At 46.7% G+C, this 22,307-nt stretch overlaps 1 protein-coding gene across 18 annotated transcripts; it reads right to left on the bottom strand.

Annotated features, from left to right (window-relative positions):
- Window positions 1-8,270: 8,270 nt before the first annotated feature.
- LOC109759847 (uncharacterized) lies at window positions 8,271-22,103 on the bottom strand. Of its 18 annotated transcripts, XM_073502979.1 has the most exons (8): window positions 21,768-22,103; window positions 21,502-21,681; window positions 21,104-21,189; window positions 20,909-21,008; window positions 20,783-20,822; window positions 19,919-19,975; window positions 17,935-18,006; window positions 16,308-16,594 (listed from the first exon to the last, which is right to left on the bottom strand). In XM_073502979.1, the coding sequence occupies exons 1-2, from the start codon at window positions 22,021-22,023 to the stop codon at window positions 21,587-21,589; spliced, it is 351 nt and encodes a 116-aa protein (XP_073359080.1). In that variant the 5' UTR covers window positions 22,024-22,103; the 3' UTR covers window positions 16,308-16,594; window positions 17,935-18,006; window positions 19,919-19,975; window positions 20,783-20,822; window positions 20,909-21,008; window positions 21,104-21,189; window positions 21,502-21,586. The 18 variants fall into 18 exon arrangements, with proteins under 18 accessions (XP_073359086.1, XP_073359076.1, XP_073359079.1 ...); XM_073502980.1 differs by lacking the exon at window positions 20,783-20,822; XM_073502981.1 differs by lacking the exon at window positions 17,935-18,006.
- Between the last annotated feature and the right edge of the window lie 204 nt (window positions 22,104-22,307).

Genomic DNA, 22,307 nt, shown 5'->3' on the forward strand with positions numbered 1-22,307 from the left:
ATAGTTCTGGTTATCTCTTCCGTCCTGTTTTTCATACATATTACATCCTCCTATCATGTGGTTGTCTAACATCAAAGTTTAGTTCGTCTGCATCATGCATCAATTTGTTCTGAAGAACTAAATTGTTATTCGTTTTTCTTGTCGTCTTGACTTAACATGACACAGAGAAAGAGGAAGAAACACAAAATGGCAGGGAATGAGAAGCGGATGAATCCTGCAGATTCTGCTGGTACTGATGGTGCAATAGAAGGTCAAAGTCCAGCGGAAAATTCTACAAACACGGCATCCCATGCTACACGAGTTGCAAAAAAAGCCAAACAGAAACAAATAGCTCCCACCAAACAAGCAGAGACAACCCTAGTTCTTGCAACGCCTACCACAATACTACCAGCTGCACGACTTACTCGTGCGTCAACTGAGCTAGCAGCACGTTCCCAAGCTCCCTTGCCACCTGACACTACTTCCCAAGCACTCTTGACACAAGACGAGTTGGCAATATCTGATGAACCTTGTGAGCTTCAACAGCAAGAAGCTAGTTGCTGGAGTCAAGTTACAGTTGCATGCTTCTTTATATGTAGTCTCACAGTTTGATGTACACTAAGACTTCATATCTTCGTTGTTGGACTAGCACCTAGGCGCAAGAGGAAACAAACAACAGGGATAATGCTCGATAGGTTAACTAAATCTAGAGGAGGAAGAATGGAGATCCGTTTTGAGGCAGGTTTAAAAAGGCCACGTGATGCTACAGAGTCAGGTAAGTTAGTATCAGAGGCAGCGGTTGCCGTTAGGTGTCATGTACGTATCCTCCCAACATGGATTCAGTACAGGAATGACAAAGACGAAACCCAGTTCAACACCTTCCTCGACCATTTATCTGTAAGTATGGTTATGTATGGAAACTAGTAATATCGTCTTGCTCTGTCCCATACTTTCTAGGTTGCTGATAATGAGACTCCCATAATTTTCAATAGATGAGGTTCAAGTTGGATAGCCAAGATGATGCAACCAGACAAGCTTGCACCCATGTTTTCAAGTCTGCTCTGCGACAGTACCGGTATAACTTGAGAAAAACTCACTTTGAAGGCAAGGCTAACAGTAAACTTTCCCAAACATCTCAAGTGGAAAATATATCGGATGAAGACTGGAGGGGCCTTGTTAAACACTGTTCTGATCCGAAGTATCAGGTACATTATATATATGTGATCAGATCACATGTTGAAGTCCTATTTACGCATGTGCCACACAAATCTATCTTCTTGTAGGTGAACTTTTCAAAGAACAAGGCCAACCATACGAAAGTGAAATTCCAATAGACGACAGGATCTCGTAGCTATATTGCACACTGCGAGGCTCTTGTAATTAGCTGCTGTTTCACTCTTTTCGTTGTACCATATTATCAGATCTATATTGACTTGTTCAAAATGCAGAGGAAAGCCCGCAAGGACCAAAAAGTACCTGAACCAAATGATGTGGAAATCTTCAAGGACTGTCACGCCAGCAAGAAGAAGGGCATGACTACACCAGTCAAAGCCGCTGTTGTAAGTCCTTAATCCTCATGCCTTTTAACTACTACTTACTCAGACTTGTGCCTTGAACTGCATGGTTTGCAGCCAATATCTATTACTCTTTTCAATTTTATACACAATTGTCTTAGGGTATCATTGCACCTTACAAGGTTTAAAAGAGAGGAGTGATGTTCCTTTGATCTTGACCCGTAATCTAGTTCCGTGCTGGACTTGCCCACACAACGTTACAATTGCCTGTTTGTCTGTTCTCAGTTGTTGTGTGATATGAATGATGTCATACTATGCTTACCGTATTATAAACTTCGTCTCTTTATCCTTAGCCCTCAATACAATGTGAAGAAATAGACAATACATTAGCGATGGTACATGGTCATATGTTTGGAATCTGGTTTTATTATGTACTTTGCAATAAAATACAACTAATATTTTACATGGGTTCACCAGAATAAGTTCTGTATATAGACCAAAGCTATTTTGTTTGGTTTTGCTGCCTCCTTAATATCTTCTGTTCTGGTACTACTAATGTAAAACCTCAACTTTTCAGCAAGCTATGGAAAAAATGGTGGAACCACCACCTTCTGAAGGTGGCGAGGCAACTATAACCGCAATGCCTGCTCTTGCTGGAGTGGGTCAGTACCTGTCCACTAACAGTGCCAAAAGCACGTTCCTGCGTAATACTGGGTTGGTTGTTAAGGCAATATCGTCCAAACTGCCTCATGATCAAGATATGCAAGCTCAAAGCAATGTTATATCTGCGCTCCAGACACAAGTCCATGCCCTAACAGAGACCCTTTGTGAAAGAAGGAGAAACATTGCTCAATGTCGTCAAGATATGCATGGTTTTGAAACCAGACTATCAGACATTTTCTATGTTGTTCAGGAGCCTAGGGGAAATGAAGGCGAGGGTTATGGTGCTCCATCGGACAATATAGCATGAAAACGTAACAGTCAGGTCAAATGAACTGAGCTTCTGAACTTCCGGTGGTGCATTTATCTGCTAGACTGTTAAGTTTTATGCCAACCTTCCTTTTGTTATATAGTTGTAATTTGTTTTGGTGCGATACAAAATTTATTCTTAACGTGCAGCCATCGGCTGAAGAATACAGCAAGCCATTTTTGTATAGTGTAGGGTGTTCCCTATATTTGCACTGGTGGCGATCTTTGATGCCGAGTGGATGTAATCTGTGCAATCGCCTTAACAGCCTAGCGTTAGTTTCGGCCTTATTTATTTCCTAGTCTTCTTTTTCCCTGGTTTGCTAGTGGCCGCAACTACCATGGGCCATATACGGGCCGTAGGATCCATGGGTCTCCTACGGGCCGTCGATAAATGGGCCTGCAATCGGTGGGCCTCGGGCCATCGGATAAATGGGTCTACATGGGTCGTAATCGGGCGTAATTGGTATCGGCCCAGCACGGTAACAGGCCGTAGGACAACAAAGGCTTAATTCTGTCACAGGCATAACGGGTCGTTAATGGGCCAGAATATAGGACGGGCTGGAAACGGCGCAACGGGTTAACAGGCCAGAAACGGGCCGACTCTTGCCATGGGCCGAATTTGGCCCATTAGGGTAACAGGCCAGTAACGGGCCGACTCTTGCCATGGGCTGAATTTGGCCCATTAGGGGAACAGGCTAGTAACGGGCCGACTCTTGCCATGGGACGAATTGGGCCCATTAGGGGAACAGGCCAGTAACGGGCCGGAAGTAATCGAGGGCCGAAAAGGAGCCCAAGAACGTATGGGCCGTCAATAGGCCGAAAGCTAACACAGGCTGGAAACGGCCCATGTAAATCACGGGCCGTTAACGGGTATAAAGAAAATTACTGTTCATTATGGGCTAGAGTCACCGTGGGCCTGTAAAGGGCCGAAAGATACGAAGGCCTCATATGGGCCGGAAGACGTCGTGGGCCATACATGGGCCAAAAGTGAAATGGGCTGGTGTTATATTCGACGGCCCACATGACGTTGTTGGGCCGATTTCCTTTAGGTCCTAACGGGCCGTGAGTTAACGGGCCGTAAAATGGGCTATTTGCGAAGAGACTGTTAACATGCTTTTCATGGGCCAGCCCGTTAACTTTTGACGAAGTCAAACGGGCCGGCTTTGTAAGCTAAATGGGCCAGTGGTGGGTCGTGGCACGTGTCGACATATCATAGGCGCCTATCTGACCCACTGACGAGCTGACACGTGTTTCGTCCGGCCAATAAGAATTTTACATGTGGAAATTTCCCATTGGTCGGGGCTGTTAACGGGTTATCGGATCCAAAACCCGACCCGATAGCTTAACGGCGTTCCGTTACAGTGGACGCCACGTGTCGGTCACCCTTGAAGAAAGCACTTCTGTGACACGCGATTTATCGTCATGGAAGTGGACACTTCCATGATGATAATTTTGGTAATGTCATGGAACACTTCTACGGCAGCACAGGTATGACTATCTTGATTCTGTCATAAAATCGTCATGGATGTACATGCATGACAAAAAACACGACCTACTGTGACAAACACGTATCATCACGGAAGTGTATTTTTTTGTAGTGGCATTCACGCCTACCGGAACCCTACGTCAGCCACAGAGCCAGAGCCGAAACCACAATTTGATCCTCCATGACAGTCTAATTACCAGTGGGATTCGGAGATGATTGCCAACCAGTGGCAATCAGGTGCTTCCTCATCTCAGTACGACCCCGGTTATAACTTTGGATATCTGCCAGGCCATCCGTGGCAATAAACCAACTTAGGCCAAAAGCCTAAGCTTGGGGGAGTACGTATTTCTCACCGACATTACTTTCATGTTCGCACACTCATTGCTAGTTGTTGGTGCTCATACTCTTTCACTGTAATATCCATGCTAGTTTATTTTCCTTTTTCTTGCTTTCTTCTTGTGTGTTTAACAAACCTTAAGAAAACCAAAAAAATTAGTGTAGCTTTAGCTAGTTTACTTTTCTTGCTGTAGTAGTAATAATTAAAAGAAAACCCAAAAATATTTCCTGTTCTTCTTTTGCTTGTTGGGAGCTTTCCCGTGTAAATAGTTTTATTTCTTTTCTTTTCTTTGGGGGTCGATAGGGGAAGACCATGATTAAATTGTTGAAGTGGCTCTTATATGCATTATTGTTGATTTAACCAAGAGCCCATATTGCCTTGTCTTCTCCTGTTTATTGAATGCTTGCAGATTCCAGCTTAGTCCAACGCACGTGTACTGTTATTATTATTCACTTCGTTCGGTCGTGCAAGTGAAAGGCAATTATGATGATATATGATGGACTGATTGAGATGGGAGAAGCTGGTATGAACTCGACCTCTCTTGTTTTTGTAAATATGATTAGTTCATCGTTCCTGATTCAGCCTATTATGAATAAACATGTTTGCAATGACAATTAGAGATTATAATTGCTCATGCCATGCTTGATTAGCTATGTGTTATAATGGTTTACCTTGCGTGCCAACATGCTATTAAATAGGTTGTGACGTGGTATAGTGGGGTGGTATCCTCCTTTGAATGATTTAACTGACTCGACTTGGCACATGTTCACACATGTAGTTGAAACAAATCAACATAAGCCTTCACAATATTTATGTTCATGGTGGATTATATCCGACTCATGCTTGTACTCAATGTTTATTAATTTTAATGCATGTTCATGACTGTTGTCGCTCTCTAGTTGGTCGCTTCCCAGTCTTTTTCTAGCCTTCACTTGTACTAAGCGGGAATACTGCTTGTGCATCCAATCCTTTAAACCCCAAAGTTATTCCATATGAGTCCACTATACCTTCCTATATGTGGTATCTACCTGCCGTTCCAAGTAAATTTGTATGTGCCAAACTCTAAACCTTCAAATGAAATTATGTTTTGCATGCTCGAATAGCTCATGTATCAACTAGGGTTGTCCGTATCTTCGATGCTAGGCGGGTTATTCTCAAGAGGAGTGGACTCCGCTCCTCACTCACGAGAAAATGGCTGGTCACCGGGATGCCCAGTCCCATGCTTTATGCAAATTAAATCAAAATAATTGCAAACAAAACTCCCCCGGGACTGTTGTTAGTTGGAGGCACTCGTTGTTTCGAGCAAGCCATGGATTGATGCTTGTTGGTGGAGGGGGAGTATAAACTTTACCATTCTATTTGGGAACCGCCTATAATGTGTGTAGCATGGAAGATATCGCCATCTCTCGGTTGTTATGTTGACAATGAAAGTATGCCGCTCAAAATATTATTTATCTCTGCTTTAAAATCGAGCTCTCGCACCTCTACAAATCCCTGCTTCCCTCTGCGAAGGGCCTACCTATTTACTTTTATGTCGAGTCATCACCCTCTTATTAAAAAGCACCAGCTACAGAGCACTGCTGTCATTTGCATCCATTACTATTAATTTATATTGGGTATGACTATGATTGGATATCTTTTACCATGAATTACAATGTCTAGTCAGTCCTTGATCTTTAAAGGTGCTCTGCATTTATGTTTTGCGGTCTCAGAAAGGGCTAGCGAGATACCATCTTATTATATCATATTATGATTGTTTTGAGAAAGTGTTGTCATCCGAGATTTATTATTATTCCTCGCAAGTTGATTATGTCATTGACATGAGTAAACATGAGACCTAAGTGTTATTGTGAATGTGGTTAGTTATCATCTTTGCTGAAAACTTGAATGCTGGCTTTACAAATTTACAACAACAAGAGCAAACAGAGTTTGTAAAAGTTTTTCTTTATCACTTTCAGTTTATCAACTGAATTGCTTGAGGACAAGCAAAGGTTTAAGCTTGGGGGAGTTGATACGTCTCCGTCGTATCTACTTTTACAAGCACTTTTGCCTTTGTTTTGGACTCTAACTTGCATGATTTGAATGGAACTAACCCGGACTGACGCTGTTTTCAGCAGAATTGCCATGGTGTTATTTATGTGCAGAAACAAAAGTTCTCGGAATGACCTGAAACTCCACGGAACATATTTTTGGAAAATGTTAAAAATACTGGAAGAAGAATCCACGTCAGGGGGGCCTCCACCTATCCACGAGGGTGGGGGGCGCGCCTGCCCCCTGGGCGCGCACCCCTGCCTCGTGGGCCCCCTGTTGCTCCACCGACCTCAACTCCAACTCCATATATTCGTGTTCAGGGAGAAAAAAATCAGAGAGAAGGATTCATCGCGTTTTACGATACGGAGCCGCCGCCAAGCCCTAAAACCTCTCGGGAGGGCTGATCTGGTGTCCGTTTGGGGCTCCGGAGAGGGGAATCCGTCGCCATCGTCATCATCAACCATCCTCCATCACCAATTTCATGATGATCACCGCCGTGCGTGAGTAATTCCATCGTAGTCTTGCTGGACGGTGATGGGTTGGATGAGATTTATCATGTAATCGAGTTAGTTTTGTTAGGGTTTGATCCCTAGTATCCACTATGTTCTGAGATTGATGTTGCTATGAATTTGCTATGCTTAATGCTTGTCACTAGGGCCCGAGTGCCATGATTTCAGATCTGAACCTATTATGTTTTCATGAATATATGTGAGTTCCTGATCCTATCTTGCAAGTCTATAGTCACCTACTATGTGTTATGATCCGGGAACCCCGAAGTGACAATAATCGGGACCACTCCCAGTGATGACCTTAGTTTGAGGAGTTCATGTATTCATGATGTGTTAATGCTTTGGTCCGATACTCTATTAAAAGGAGGCCTTAATATCCCTTAGTTTCTACTAGGACCCCGCTGCCACGGGAGGGTAGGACAAAAGCTGTCATGCAAGTTCTTTTCCATAAGAACGTATGACTATATTCGGAATACATGCCTACATTACATTGATGAATTGGAGCTAGTTCTGTGTCACCCTATGTTATGACTATTACATGATGAACCACATCCGGCATAATTCTCTATCACCGATCCAATGCCTACGAGCTTTTCACATATTGTTCTCCGCTTATTTACTTTACCGTTGCTACTGTTACAATTACTACAAAACCCAAAAATATTACTTTTGCTACCGTTACCGTTACTTCCATATTACTTTGCTACTAAATACTTTGCTGCAGATACTAAGTTATCCAAGTGTGGTTGAATTGACAACTCAACTGCTAATACTTGAGAATATTCTTTGGCTCCCCTTGTGTCGAATCAATAAATTTGGGTTGAATACTCTACCCTCGAAAACTGTTGCGATCCCCTATACTTGTGGGTTATCAGGGTCTCCTAATCGCGTACGGGTACGGCGCAGCCGGCACCGCCATGCGCGGCCGCGCAGCCGGTCTTCTTCTCCAGCCATCCGTTGCCTCCCCATCCTCTTCCAATCCTTTCGGGCGCCACACCAAACCTCCTTCGCTGCTCACCCCATGCGTCACGCAGTGCAGGATTCCTCGCCGACCCGCCCTTCACAGTTCCATTGCTTCCCCTTCTCCAGCGTTCCCTTCAGCCACTGCCGACTCCAGCCACCGCCCTCCCGTCCTCCTCTCCTGCAAGATCGAGGCAACCCGGGGAGGGACACCAAGACAACACTCTGGGGAGCCAGATCTAGGAGAGGCAACATAAGGATGGCAGCGGAATGGGGGCATGAAGTGCAGCGTTTGCATAGATGGGTTGAGCACTCATTGCGTTTGTCCATGATCATCCCTACTGTCTTCATCCAACGATGCTTGCAAGGTAAGAACAAATCTGTGTGCATAACCTACCTTCGAATGGAGAGGATTGATTTTTTTCTGCAATTGTACAAATTGGATGTGAAAAACAACTCTGCATGTTTACATGGAGCTAGATTCCTAGAAAACAACTGTTTTCGCACAGTATATCAAAATGAAACTGCTAATTATTAAGTTACATATGTTCTTTGTTTCCCGATGTGACGCCCCCGATTTGACCGTACACTAATCATGCACGCAAATGTGTACGATCAAGATCAGAGACTCACGGGAAGATATCACAACACAACTCTACGACATAAATAAGTCATACAAGCATCATAATACAAGTCAGGGGCCTCGAGGGCTCGAATACAAGTGCTCGATCATAGACGAGTCAGCGGAAGCAACAATATCTAAGTACAGGCATAAGTTAAACAAGTTTGCCTTAAGAAGGCTAGCACAAAAGTAGCAACGATCGAAAAGGCAAGGCCTGCTGCCTGGGACCTCCTAACTACTCCTGGTCGTCGTTAGCGGGCTGCACGTAGTAGTAGGCTCCTCCGGTGTAGTAGGAGTCGTCGCCGACGGTGGCATCTGGCTCCAGCATCTGGTTGCGACAACCAGGTAGAAAGGAAAGGGGGAAAAGAGGGAGAAAAGCAACCGTGAGTACTCATCCAAAGTACTCGCAAGCAAGGTGCTACACTACATATGAATGGGTATATGTGTAAAGGGCCATATTGGTGGACTGAACTGCAGAATGCCAGAATAAGAGGGGGATAGCAAATCCTGTCGAAGACTACGCTTCTGGCCACCTCCATCTTGCAGCATGTAGAAAAGAGTAGATGGTAAGTTCACCAAGTAGCATCGCATAGCATAATCCTACCCGGCGATCCCCTCCTCGTCGCCCTATTAGAGAGCGATCACCGGGTTATATCTGGCACTTGGAAGGGTGTGTTTTATTAAGTATCCAGTTCTAGTTGTCATAAGGTCAAGGTACAACTCCGGGTCGTCCTTTTACCGAGGGACACGGCTATTCAAATAGATAAACTTCCCTGCAGGGGTGCGCCACATAACCCAACATGCTCGATCCCATTTGGTCGGACACACTTTTCTGGGTCATGCCCGGCCTCGGAAGATCAACACGTCGCGGCCCCACCTAGGCTCAACAGAGAGGTCAGCACGCCGGTCTAAACCCTATGCGCGCAAGGGTCTGGGCCCATCGCCCATTGCACACCTGCACGTTGCGTACACGGCCGGAAGCAGACCTAGCCCCCTTAATACAAGCGCGAGCTTACGTTCCAATGCGGCGCGCGCCACTCAGTCACTAACGTCAAGAAGAGCTTCGGCTGATACCACGACGTCGAGTGCCCATAACTGTTCCCGCGTAGTAGCGCGTATAGACCAAATGGCCAGACTCAGATCAAATACCAAGATCTTGTTAAGCGTGTTAAGTATCCGCGAATGCCTTCCAGGGCCAGGCCCACCTCTCCCCTAGGTGGTCTCAACCTGCCCTGTCGCTCCGCCATAAAGTAACAGTTGGGGGCCGTCAGGAACCCAGGCCCACCTCTACCGGGATGGAGCCACCTGTCCTCTCAGCCCCCTCACCAGAATCACTTGCGGGTACTCAACGAGCCGACCCGACTTTAGTCACCACATGTGTCATGTATATAAAGTATATAGTATATACCCGTGATCACCTCCCGAAGTGATCACGGCCCAGTAGTATAGCATGGAAGACGGACAAAAGTGTAGGGCAACTAATGGAACACTAGCATCCTATACTAAACAGTAGGATAGCAGGTAAGGGTAACAACTGTAGCAACAATGACAGGCTATGCATCAGTATAGGATTAACGGAAAGTAGTGACATGCTACACTACTCTAATGCAAGCAGTATAGAGAAGGAATAGGCGATATCTGGTGATCAAGGGGGGGCTTGCCTGGTTGCTCTGGCAAGAAGGAGGGGTCGTCAACTCCGTAGTCGAACTGGGCAGCAGCAGCGTCGGTCTCGTAGTCTACCGGAGAAGGAGAGGGGGAAGAAACAGTAAATACGGAGCAAACAAAGCATCATGAAACATAAGGAGGCAAAACGCGGTGCTAGGTATGCCCTAACGCGGTAGGAGGTGATACCGACGAAGGGGGGAACATCCGGGAAAGTATTCCTGATGTTTCGCATTTTCGGGCAGATGAAACGGAGGGGGAAAGTTGCGAGTTCGATATGTTAGGGATGTGTGGCGGACGAACGGGCTGCGTATCCGGATTCGTCTCGTCGTTCTGAGCAACTTTCATGTAGAAAGTATTTGCATCCGAGCTACGGTTTATTTTATATGAATTTTAAAAGATTTAAATTAATTTTAGCATTTATTTATTTAATTTAATACAACATTATTCAGAACAGTGTTTGCTGACGTCATCATGACGTCAGCAGTCAACAGAAGTGTTGACTGGGTCGCTGACGTGTGGGTCCCACTGGTCATTGACTTAGTTAACTAAACAGGATTAGTTAATTTTAATTTAAGTGATTAGATTAATTAATTAGGCTTAATTAGATTAATTAACATGATTAATTAAGTAAATTAATTATCTTAATTAATTAATGATATTATTTTTATTTATTTATTTTTATTTTTTTAAAACACATTCTGTGGGTGGGGCCCATAGGGGCCTATCGGGTTCGGGCGCTCGGGTGCGGGTGTGCGCCCGAGCGGGCGCAACGGGCGACGGGCGCCGTGTGCAAGGGGGTGCGGGCGCAACCCGAGGGGCGCATGCCCGAGGGCGCTGGGCGCGCGCGGCGCACGCCGGCGCCGGCGGCCAGGCCAAGGGGGGCGGCGGAGGGACGACTGCGATGGCGGGCGAGGGGGCCGCGGTGGTCGAGGCGGTTAAGAAGCTGCAGGGCGGAGGCGGCAGCACTCGGGCGCGGGCGTGCTCGCTGGGGCCGTGGGGAGCAGCGGGGAGGAGGCCGTGGCGTGGGGTGGCCTTCTGCGTCGGCGAGGTGGGGCGAGGCAGGCGGCGAGCAGTGGGGTGCGCTCGCTGGGCCGGTGAGGACGACGAGCACGGGGCCGACGGAGAGCGGGCACGGAGGAGGCGAGCAAGGTGAGGTGGGCGGCGTGGACGCGCTAGGGCGCTGCGGGGCAGGGGCGCGGTGGCAGGGGCGCGAGTGCGGGACGGGCGCGGGCGCGCGTGCTGGCGTGGAGCTGCGGGACGAGGGAGCAGCGAGGGGAGAGGGCGCGGCCACGGCGGAGCGTGCGCGCGTGCGTGCGTACGGGGACAGGGGGAGAGGAGGAGAGAAAAGGCGGCGGCTCACGGCGGGGAGTAGGGTCCAGGGCAACGGGGGGCGAGGAGGAGGACGGAGACGACCGGCGACGGGGGAGGCAGACCGGTGGGGAGGAGGAGGAGGCAGGCCGGCGAGGGCGAGGTGGCGTCGGCGGTCTCCTCCTCTCGATCCCGATCCAATCGGGGGAGAGGGGGGGAGATATTTTCGGTGGGGGGAGTGTCGGTGGGTGAGTGGGTTTCGGGGTCCAGGGGAGGTTAAGGGAGTGGGTCGGCTGGCCGGCTGGGCCTGGTGGGTTGGCCCAGGTGGGCCACGGTCCAGGGGGTTTTCTTCTTTCTCTTTTTTTTGTTTTCTCTTTTGTATTTTTTCTTTTTATTTATTTTCTTTTCTGTTTTAAATCATTTTAAATTATCTAGGCATTTTATAAAAATGTGTTTATCACACCATATTTACTTATGCAAAATATGGCACCTCCCGAACATTTTTGTTGTAAATTTTGAAAAACTTTTATTGTTGACATTAATTTGAATTTGAATTTTGAAACGGTTTGACCTAACGGGAGTTTATCAACAGTAACCATGGTGACGTGGCATCTTTAATAGAGGTTTAGTCTAGCCTAATTATCCGGGCGTTACAATTCTCCTCCACTACAAGAAATCTCGTCCCGAGATTTAAGGGGTAGAGCAAGGGGGAAAGATTTGGTTACGACATCCTAATGGATCTTCTCATTCATTTTTGCTCTCCCTGAAGTAGTTGACCCGCTTCGTTGATGTCCTTATTTCTCTGCTTCAGATCATCATGATGAAGTCGGCATCCTTTCTTCGGGAACTCCATCGTACTTACGAAAGAATAAGGGTGGTTATTCCGGAAGAACAGACCTCTGCAAGGTTGACTAACTGGTCGATAACATCGAGGATGGTGGCGGGAAGTAACTCTCGAACTAAAACTTAAGAAAATATCGAGAGCAAAGTAAGGAGGTATCATGGGAAGTTTCGAGCGGGCATGCAATCGTTCGTTGCTTGAAACGAAATGTGACAGTGGTTCAGAGCAAATGGGAAAGTATTGCGTCTGGTACCAGAATAGATCACTAGGCAGGTGGCCCGTGAATCACATACGAAGTCAAGCTCGAGGAATAACTTCGACAAAAGGGTGTATAGGAGAGTCAGGTTTTGATCCTGTGGAACTGTGGGTTATGGGCCCACCATGTGGGTTAAAAGTAGGAAGGGCGGAGACGTCTTGCGTGATCACGTAAGCAAGGCATGTCAGAGGATAGCCTGTCTTTTATGTCGGCAACAACATCGGTACCAAGGGCGAGGGACGAAGAGAACCATTTTCCTGCTCGTTGAAACAAGGCGGACCAATAGGCAAGTTCTCGTCCATCGGTGGTTACCGGAATGTCACCAACAATAGTAACAGGGTCTTACTGACAGAGTTGTACACTGAGGTGTTTGCACAAGCAGGGAATTAATACTGCTTAGATCATAATGATCACCAGAAACGTTAAACCAACCAATGGAAAGGAAAATATGATTAACAGATTAAACAGAACAATGGAAAGGAAAATGTGTTTAAACACATATTTCAGGGGTATATCCTTCCCAAGGACAATGGTTAGAAGAGAACCATTTAGGTTAGGGAAGAGGAAGTTCATGACATTACCCAAACAACGGTGTTTGAATAATTGATAACGGAAATTTAGCATTGTGCTTCAAATGTTTTTATTGAAGATCGGAGTACCACAGACATGCTTCGAGATAGCATTGACATGGTCATTAGGTAAGATCAGGCTATGGATACACAAGGGATCCATCAGGAACAACTTATAGAGTAAGTCTTACAATTTCCTCATGGAAGAATAGCTAACCTTGCTAAAAAGGAAAACTTATAACAATAGGGCCTCTAGGCATGATATCACCCTACTGGGTTATATAAAGACCAGTGCTATGACTCTTGAAAAAATGCTCCAACCATCATATCTGACCGAGATTCAGATCTGATTGGTGTCAGGATACCTCAGACTCAGAATGCTTGAGAAGAAAAGGTGCAAAACAAATTGACGAGACGACATTGTAAGATTCTCGGGAAAATTACTACGAAAGCGGGTTCCGAAACAAAAGCTCATCATTAAACGAATGAAGGGAAAAGGTGGTAGCTGATGAACTCAGCGACAATCATCGAGACTTCCAAAAGATGGGTTTCCACAATTATGTGAACAAGGAGATAACATTAGTCAGTGCAAATGATATAATGATGTATGCTCGAGGAAAACATACACAGTTAAACATTGGTTGAAAGGTGCACCCGAAATATGGGCTTAAGTAGCATGATCAATGTTAGAATGGTGGTTCGATAACCAATGGTCTAAGAATGAAATATCGCCCATTAACTTCGAAGCAATAGGGTTGCTAGAAGTTTTGGAGTCGCACATCATAGTTCAATTGTCGGTATTTCGTTTAGAAACAACACGGGGACCAAGAAAGAATGGTGATGGTGAGAAGTATCACTGTACCAAGAATTCTTAAGAGGTGGAGTAATGCTCACGACATTCTTGACATCAAAGATGGTAATACTCCATGGTAGAACATAACATAGGTTGGATAGCAGGGAAATCAAGATACAACACAAAATATGAACAAGTTTGTGTTGAGGGGAGGCAAGAATGTTGTCGATGATAACACAATCCATCGAGGGGCAAGGGTGGTATTTCTCATCCTGAATTTCGACACACAACTTGAAAGAAGTCAAATTGTTGACAATGATCACGACAAATTTGTCGAGAGGTTTTCAAGAAGATGTAACTGATCGACGATGACATCAAGTCAAAGGAATGATGAAAGCGAAAGGTTATTGGAACCATGGGTAGGACACAAACTCGAAATCAAGTTTGCTATTCAAGGAGAAGTGATATGACGAGGAAGATCGACGCAAGATTAGCTCACTGTCGAAATTTGTGCGCTGGGAAGGTCCAGGTAGCACAGTTAAAATTGGCACGATAATGACATAGCCGAGCAGGCTAGGAATGAATTGAAGGATTATTAAACTCATAAGCAACAAAAATTACTTAGAGTTATTGAATCGGAGTGCGGAATTGATTCACTTATCGGTGTCTTTGAGGGGTTCTAACAACTCAGAACCCGTTGGAAAAATGGAATCGGCAAGAATATTAGTTGATGAAGAACTCATAAGAAGTTAAGTAGTTCCTTGGCATTCTCGAGATACCAGGTGGGTAATACTCGACGACAGACCAAAGTAGAGGTTGGACGGGGGTATTGCTCTGCAGAGGACAAGTGCTTAAACTTGCACGAGAAATGGTATTTAAAGGAGAACATGGCCGGAACCACGATTGCAAAAGGATCAATACACAGATACTAGACGATATCATATCAAGGAATTAGTTATTATTACAAGAAGCTTCTATGATAGGATCTACATCGTGTCCATGGGAATGAACACAAAGTTCAAGGTCGACTCCCACTTCTCCAATGCATACCCTTTCATTCACTTCTCGCGTTTGATGAAGTTGAAGTGTTGAAATTTTTTATCTAGCAAAATACCAGAAGAGTATGACTCATGAAAACTTTCGAGTTCACACATACTATGAAAGGCATAGGTTCAACCCATCGGGGCATCGTGGAAACATATACCACAAGCTTCAGGGGTAAATAACTCAAGCTCGATAGTAGAGCATGGGTGACAAAACGAGAGGATACAATTTACTGAAGGCATTATGTATCAGGGAAAGAACTTCCAAAGTGATTGAATATGAAGGACGTTGTCGGATAAAGTCCAACAAGGTTCTGATGGTCCATAAAGGATCTGATGTGAGTATCGGCACACAACCAGAGGTATAATCAATGCAAAGACCTTGGATTATAGAAACAACTAAGTAACTTAGAGCTCAATTGCAAAGGAATTATGATTTACAAAGCGAAGGATCAGAAACAGACGCTCTGCTCAAGGATGGGTAAGTTCAATAGACATAGGGGCAAAATCAACGACAATTTGATTGGCGAGAACCAGCTCACGTTTCAAATGACGTCTGAGCCGGAAGGATGAATTCTAGGCTCTGATTGAGGATTGCGAGCATTCGCAACAGATTGAATCAACGGACTCAAAATGATAATGACAAGAGATGCCAATAAGATTACGAGACTTAAGATTGATCATAATGCAAGTAAGCAAGAATTTCAAGAGCAAAAGGCTCCCGAGGATTTTCGGAAGATCGAATGGTATTTTGAACACTTTTGTGAAATACTTGAATCAACTGGGGATGAGTGGATACTCGGTAAGTGCGAGAATTATCCGTAGGGGTATTCAGGTGACAAAGAACAGCAAGGCAATAAGCTCAAAGGATTCTCGGAACAACAGAGAGAATTTCGGGGTATCTTGTAATAACAAGATCAACTGGGAAACATTGTATGAATGGCGAGTATACATGGTTATCCATAGGAGTTTATCGATGAAAGGGAATTGCAAAAGCGATGAACACAAGTTCTCGGGTTATCAGCGGAGAGTATCTTCAGGGTCTTCACGTGCAGCAGACGATCATCAGTAATAAGGGGCTCTCCGGGTGAAAGTGATAACGAGATCCTAATGTTAGATTTAGCAAAACTCACTTAACCCAAATAGAAGAGAGATCAGAGTCCCAGAGTATAGACAAGGAGTAAAAGATCCTAATACCACCCAATGGCGACGTGGGCCCGTAAGCCACACAGCCATGTCAGTAAAAGTTTAGCAATGACTAGACTCAACTTCGGCCAAGGAGTTGGAAAGGGGATTCCTACAGGCAGTTGGCTCTAATACCAACTTGTGACGCCCCCGATTTGACCGTACACTAATCATGCACGCAAATGTGTATGGTCAAGATCAGAGACTCACGGGAAGATATCACAACACAACTCTACAACATAAATAAGTCATACAAGCATCATAATATAAGCCAGGGGCCTCGAGGGCTCGAATACAAGTGCTTGATCATAGACGAGTCAGCGGAAGTAACAATATCTGAGTACAGACATAAGTTAAACAAGTTTGCCTTAAGAAGGCTAGCACAAAAGTAGCAACGATCGAAAAGGCAAGGCCTCCTACCTGGGACCTCCTAACTACTCCCAGTCGTCGTCAGCGGGCTGCACGTAGTAGTAGGCTCCTCCGGTGTAGTAGGAGTCGTCGCTGACGGTGGCGTCTGGCTCCAGCATCTGGTTGCGACAACCAGGTAGAAAGGAAAGGGGGAAAAGAGGGAGAAAAGCAACCGTGAGTACTCATCCAAAGTACTCGCAAGCAAGGTGCTACACTACATATGCATGGGTATATGTGTAAACGGCCATATCGGTGGATTGAACTGCAGAATGCCAGAATAAGAGGGGGATAGCTAATCCTGTCGAAGACTACGCTTCTGGCCACCTCCATCTTGCAGCATGTAGAAGAGAGTAGATGGTAAGTTCACCAAGTAGCATCGCATAGCATAATCCTACCCGGCGATCCCCTCCTCGTCGCCCTGTTAGAGAGCGATCACCGGGTTATATCTGGCACTTGGAAGAGTGTGTTTTATTAAGTATCCAGTTCTAGTTGTCATAAGGTCAAGGTACAACTCCGGGTCGTCCTTTTACCGAGGGACACGGCTATTCAAATAGATAAACTTCCCTGCAGGGGTGCACCACATAACCCAACATGCTCGATCCCATTTGGTCGGACACACTTTTCTGGGTCATGCCCGGCCTCGGAAGATCAACACGTCGCAGCCCCACCTAGGCTCAACAGAGAGGTCAGCACACCGGTCTAAACCCTATGCGCGCAGGGGTCTGGGCCCATCGCCCATTGCACACCTGCACGTTGCGTACACGGCCGGAAGCAGACCTAGCCCCCTTAATACAAGCGCGAGCTTACGTTCCAATGCGGCGCGCGCCACTCAGTCGCTAACGTCAAGAAGAGCTTCGGCTGATACCACGACGTCGAGTGCCCATAACTGTTCCCGCGTAGTTGGTTAGCGCGTATAGACCAAATGGCCAGACTCAGATCAAATACCAAGATCTTGTTAAGCGTGTTAAGTATCCGCGAATGCCTTCCAGGGCCAGGCCCACCTCTCCCCTAGGTGGTCTCAACCTGCCCTGTCGCTCCGCCATAAAGTAACAGTTGGGGGCCGTCAGGAACCCAGGCCCACCTCTACCGGGATGGAGCCACCTGTCCTCTCAGCCCCCTCACCAGAATCACTTGCGGGTACTCAACGAGCCGACCCGACTTTAGTCACCACATGTGTCATGTATATAAAGTATATAGTATATACCCGTGATCACCTCCCGAAGTGATCGCGGCCCAGTAGTATAGCATGGCAGACGGACAAGAGTGTAGGGCAACTGATGGAACACTAGCATCCTATACTAAGCAGTAGGATAGCAGGTAAGGGTAACAACTGTAGCAACAATGACAGGCTATGCATCAGTATAGGATTAACGGAAAGCAGTAACATGCTACACTACTCTAATGCAAGCAGTATAGAGAAGGAATAGGCGATATCTGGTGATCAAGGGGGGGGGCTTGCCTGGTTGCTCTGGCAAGGAGGGGTCGTCAACTCCGTAGTCGAACTGGGCAACAGCAGCGTCGGTCTCGTAGTCTACCGGAGAAGGAGAGGGGGAAGAAACAGTAAATACGGAGCAAACAAAGCATCACGAAACATAAGGAGGCAAAACGCGGTGCTAGGTATGCCCTAACGCGGTAGGAGGTGGTACCGGCGAAGGGGGGGAACATCCGGGAAAGTATTCCCGCTGTTTTGCATTTTCGGACAGATGAAACGGAGGGGGAAAGTTGCGAGTTCGATATGTTAGGGATGTGTGGCGGACGAACGGGCTGCGTATCTGGATTCGTCTCGTCGTTCTGAGCAACTTTCATGTAGAAAGTATTTGCATCCGAGCTACGGTTTATTTTATATGAATTTTAAAAGATTTACATTTATTTGATTAATTTAATACAACATTATCCAGAACAGTGTTTGCTGACGTCAGCATGACATCAGCAGTCAACAGAAGTGTTGACTGGGTCGCTGACGTGTGGGTCCCACTGGTCATTGACTTAGTTAACTAAACAGGATTAGTTAATTTTAATTTAAGTGATTAGATTAATTAATTAGGCTTAATTAGATTAATTAACATGATTAATTAACTAAATTAATTATCTTAATTAATTAATGATATTATTTTTATTTATTTATTTTTATATTTTTTTAAAACACGTTCTGTGGGCGGGGCCCATATGTCATAGGCCCATAAGGGCCTATCGGGTTCGGGCGCTCGGGTGCGAGTGTGGGCCCGAGCGGGCGCAGTGGGCGACGGGCGCCGTGTGCAAGGGGGTGCGGGCGCAACCCGAGGGGCGCATGCCCGAGGGCGCTGGGCGCGCGCGGCGCACGCCGGTGCCGGCGGCCCGGCCAAGGGGGCGGCGGAGGGACGACTGCGGTGGCGGGGCGAGGGGGGCCGCGGTGGTCGAGGCGGTGAAGAAGCTGCAGGGCGGAGGCGGCAGCCCTTGGGCGCGGGCGTGCTCGCCGGGGCCGCGGGGAGCCGCGGGGAGGAGGCCGTGGCGTGGGGTGGCCTTCTGCGCCGGCGAGGCAGGCGGCGAGCAGTGGGGTGCGCTCGCTGGGCCGGTGAGGACGACGAGCACGGGGCCGACGGAGAGCGGGCACGGAGGAGGCAAGCAAGGTGAGGCGGGCGGCGTGCACGCGCGAGGGCGCTGCGGGGCAGGGGCGCGGTGGCAGGGGCGCGAGTGCGGGACGGGCGGGCGTGGAGCTGCGAGATGAGGGAGCAGCGGGGGGAGAGGGCGCGGCCACGGCGGAGCGTGCGCGCGCGCGTGCGTACGGGGACATGGGGAGAGGAGGAGAGAAACGGCGGCGGCTCACGGCGGGGAGCAGGGTCCAGGGCAACGGGGAGCGAGGAGGAGGACGGAGACGACCGACGACGGGGGAGGCAGACCGGTGGGGAGGAGGAGGAGGCAGGCCGGCGAGGGCGAGGCGGCGTCGGGCGTTCCGGGCGGCGGTGTCGGCGGTCTCCTCCTCTCGATCCCGATCCAATCGGGGGAGCGGGGGGAGATATTTTCGGGGGGGGAGGGAGAGTGTCGGTGGGTGAGTGGGTTTCGTGGTCCAGGGGAGGTTAAGGGAGTGGGTGGGCTGGCCGGCTGGGCCTGGTAGGTTGGCCCAGTTGGGCCACGGTCCAGGGGGTTTTCTTCTTTCTCTTTTCTTTTGTTTGTTTTCTCTTTTGTATTTTTTTTCTTTTTATTTCTTTTCTTTTTTGTTTTAAATCATTTTAAATTATCTAGGCATTTTATAAAAAATGTGTTTATCACACCATATTTACTTATGCAAAATATTTCGAACATTTTTGTTGTAAATTTTGAAAAACTTTTATTGTGACATTAATTTGAATTTGAATTTTGAAACGGTTTGACCTAACGGGAGTTTATCAACGGTAACCGTGGTGACGTGGCATCTTTAACAGAGGTTTACTGTAGCCTAATTATCCGGGCGTTACACCCGATCATACCTTCAGCACTTGATTAACAAAATACGTGTCTCTGATGTCGGAAATTCCATCTGAATCCTGACAAAAGACAAACACAAAATGATTAGGAGGGACTATCTATGCATTACGAGTATATTGGGAAGGGAATCTGTGTTATACAAGTTAGTGCCAATGGGGAGGCAATCTCTAAGGAAAAAGTAGCTCACTTATCATCGATAGAAGACACTGAGTTCACAAATAAGTGATGGATGGGTCTCAATTATTTTCAGGAGGCCATCATGTTGACAAGAAAGTTGCTGCTCACCCTATTTTTACAACCAGAAAAATGCAATTCTACGAGAAAGTAAACGTAGGATTTTTCTAGGGTGCATCTATACAGCAAACATGTGTTAAACAACAGTTTGATTTGGATGTTAGAAGTAAAGAAAGTTGTAAAACCAAAGCAGCATTGGTTAGGGTTCTTACAAAAAAGTGTGATGTGAAGTAAGAAATCTATTTAGTTTGTGGGTTGGAAGTACCACATATAAGCTTAGTCCATGTGAATTGGTACACTGTTTGGAACAAAATGAAACTTAGCAGTACAGTTTGGTAGTTAAACTACTCTTTAGTTTTAGTTTTAGTATATGTTCAGTTCCGTTTTCTTGTGATGTGAACCTAATGAACAGAAAAGCCTTATGGTGTATTATTTTTTACATGCATCAAGTCTGTAAATTTAGTTTTCTGTTATAAAATCGCTTGTCAGCGACTGAAACTGGGGGAAATTTACGAAAAGTGAACTAGCAGACATACTGTAGCAGTTCCCAGCTAATTTTATAAATTCGTCCCCGTGAACTTTTGTGTAAATTGGTCTTTTTATTCTCATATCTTGGAATATAAATGACGAACCTCAATTTTTTTGCATCGTGGTTTTGTATGATGGCCATGGCTACATAACAACCATAGTATACATCAATTTTGTGTTGATGTGTGAAGGTAAAATGTATAAAAAATGTCTGTGCTTATTATACTTACTTCGTGGTTTGTTATTTAGCTCTTCTTTAGCCCGACTACAATTCCTAAAGGTTGGTGCAGACACTCAAAAGTGCTTCCTAGAGTGGTAGAGATGTTGTCTCTGCAACGTTAACACATCGATCGGTGTATCTGAATGTATACATTTGCAACCTTCAAATTTAGAACTAGCAGATTTTTGCTGCTACTATTACTTACAAAGAATGATGTCTCATGCGTACATTTCCAAGGTGCTTTGCATTCTGTATAGTGAATGTATTGATTCCACTAGATCCACCATGGATCTGCATACATTGGAGATACCCAATCATCAGGAATAAATATAGCCAGGAGTCTAGGACGTTTCACCTCATTTTGCATATGAGCAACTGTGGTAACATAGTTCACACTCCATTTGAGTAAGCATCATTTACTTCGCTATTTCTCAGTTAGTCGAGGCATGTTGTTCTAACAAAAGATATACGAGATTCCAACTCAGGTGCTCAGTGTAAGAGATTTCTAGCTAGTCCTAGTCCAAGGAAGAAGCAAGTGCAGTGAATTGCTAGCCATTTGCAATCATCACATGGAGAAAAAAATAGCAAGAGAGATTTTCTTACAAGGAAGGATTCACCGGGGGAGAGGTGACTGGCATGAACACGGTGGACCAGACGGTGCAGGCCACCTCGGGCAAGCTGGCGGCTGTCAGTCAGCGACCCTCCCTCTGTCGTCGGTAGAAGTTGCCCTGCCAGAACCACAACCTTCTCCGCATACCCGCCGCCGGTAAGCAGCGCGTACACCTGCAAATGCAACAGCATATGCAAAAAAGTGAGGTTCAGAGCAGCAGCGGCCATCACCAAATTCACCATGGGGGCACGCTTGGCACCTAGTACCGACGGCCCAGCGCGGGGGGTGTTGGCCCCGAGCACGACGATGGTGCCGGAGCACTCAAGGCTCGGGTAGGGGGAGGCGCCGGCCGGCGGCGAGTACCGGCCCTGCCGCTGGACCGTGTCACCGCGATTGACGCCGGCAGCGGCCACCCCGACAAGCAGCTTGCCCTCCCCCAGCGCCGAGAGATCCTCGACCTCGCGCACCTGCAGCGCCTCCAGCCCGCCGGGGCTCGTAGTTGCCACCACCATCATCGTTGCGTCCGCCCGCGTGCGCTCAACTCACTTGCTTCCAGCTTGTGGCTCTCGGTAGCTCCGTGTGTACACGCCACTGCTTTTTTAGGGTTACACGCCACTACTCTACAGCTCTGCTATCGGCTCTACCTGGGTATAGGGCTGGGCTTCTCCAACTAGATCCGGCCCAAGAAAGTTGGACAACAAAATATGGTTACGGCAAAGCTCATGCGAGCAATATAGCAAATTAACCATTTCATGTTCGTTTATAAATTAAAAATAGTCCCACATTGCTCTCTTACAAT

This window comes from Aegilops tauschii, chromosome 7, assembly GCF_002575655.3.
Source record: "Aegilops tauschii subsp. strangulata cultivar AL8/78 chromosome 7, Aet v6.0, whole genome shotgun sequence".
Lineage (NCBI taxonomy): Eukaryota > Viridiplantae > Streptophyta > Magnoliopsida > Poales > Poaceae > Aegilops > Aegilops tauschii.

Excerpts from the sequence above, each read along its gene's own strand:
- LOC109759847 (XM_073502985.1), bottom strand. The coding sequence starts at position 22,023 with ATGATGGTGGTGGCAACTACGAGCCCCGGCGGGCTGGAGGCGCTGCAG. Across the intron at positions 21,682-21,767 it reads CGCTGGGCCGTCGGTACTAG|GTGTACGCGCTGCTTACCGG; the intron begins GTGCCAAGCGTG and ends TTGCATTTGCAG.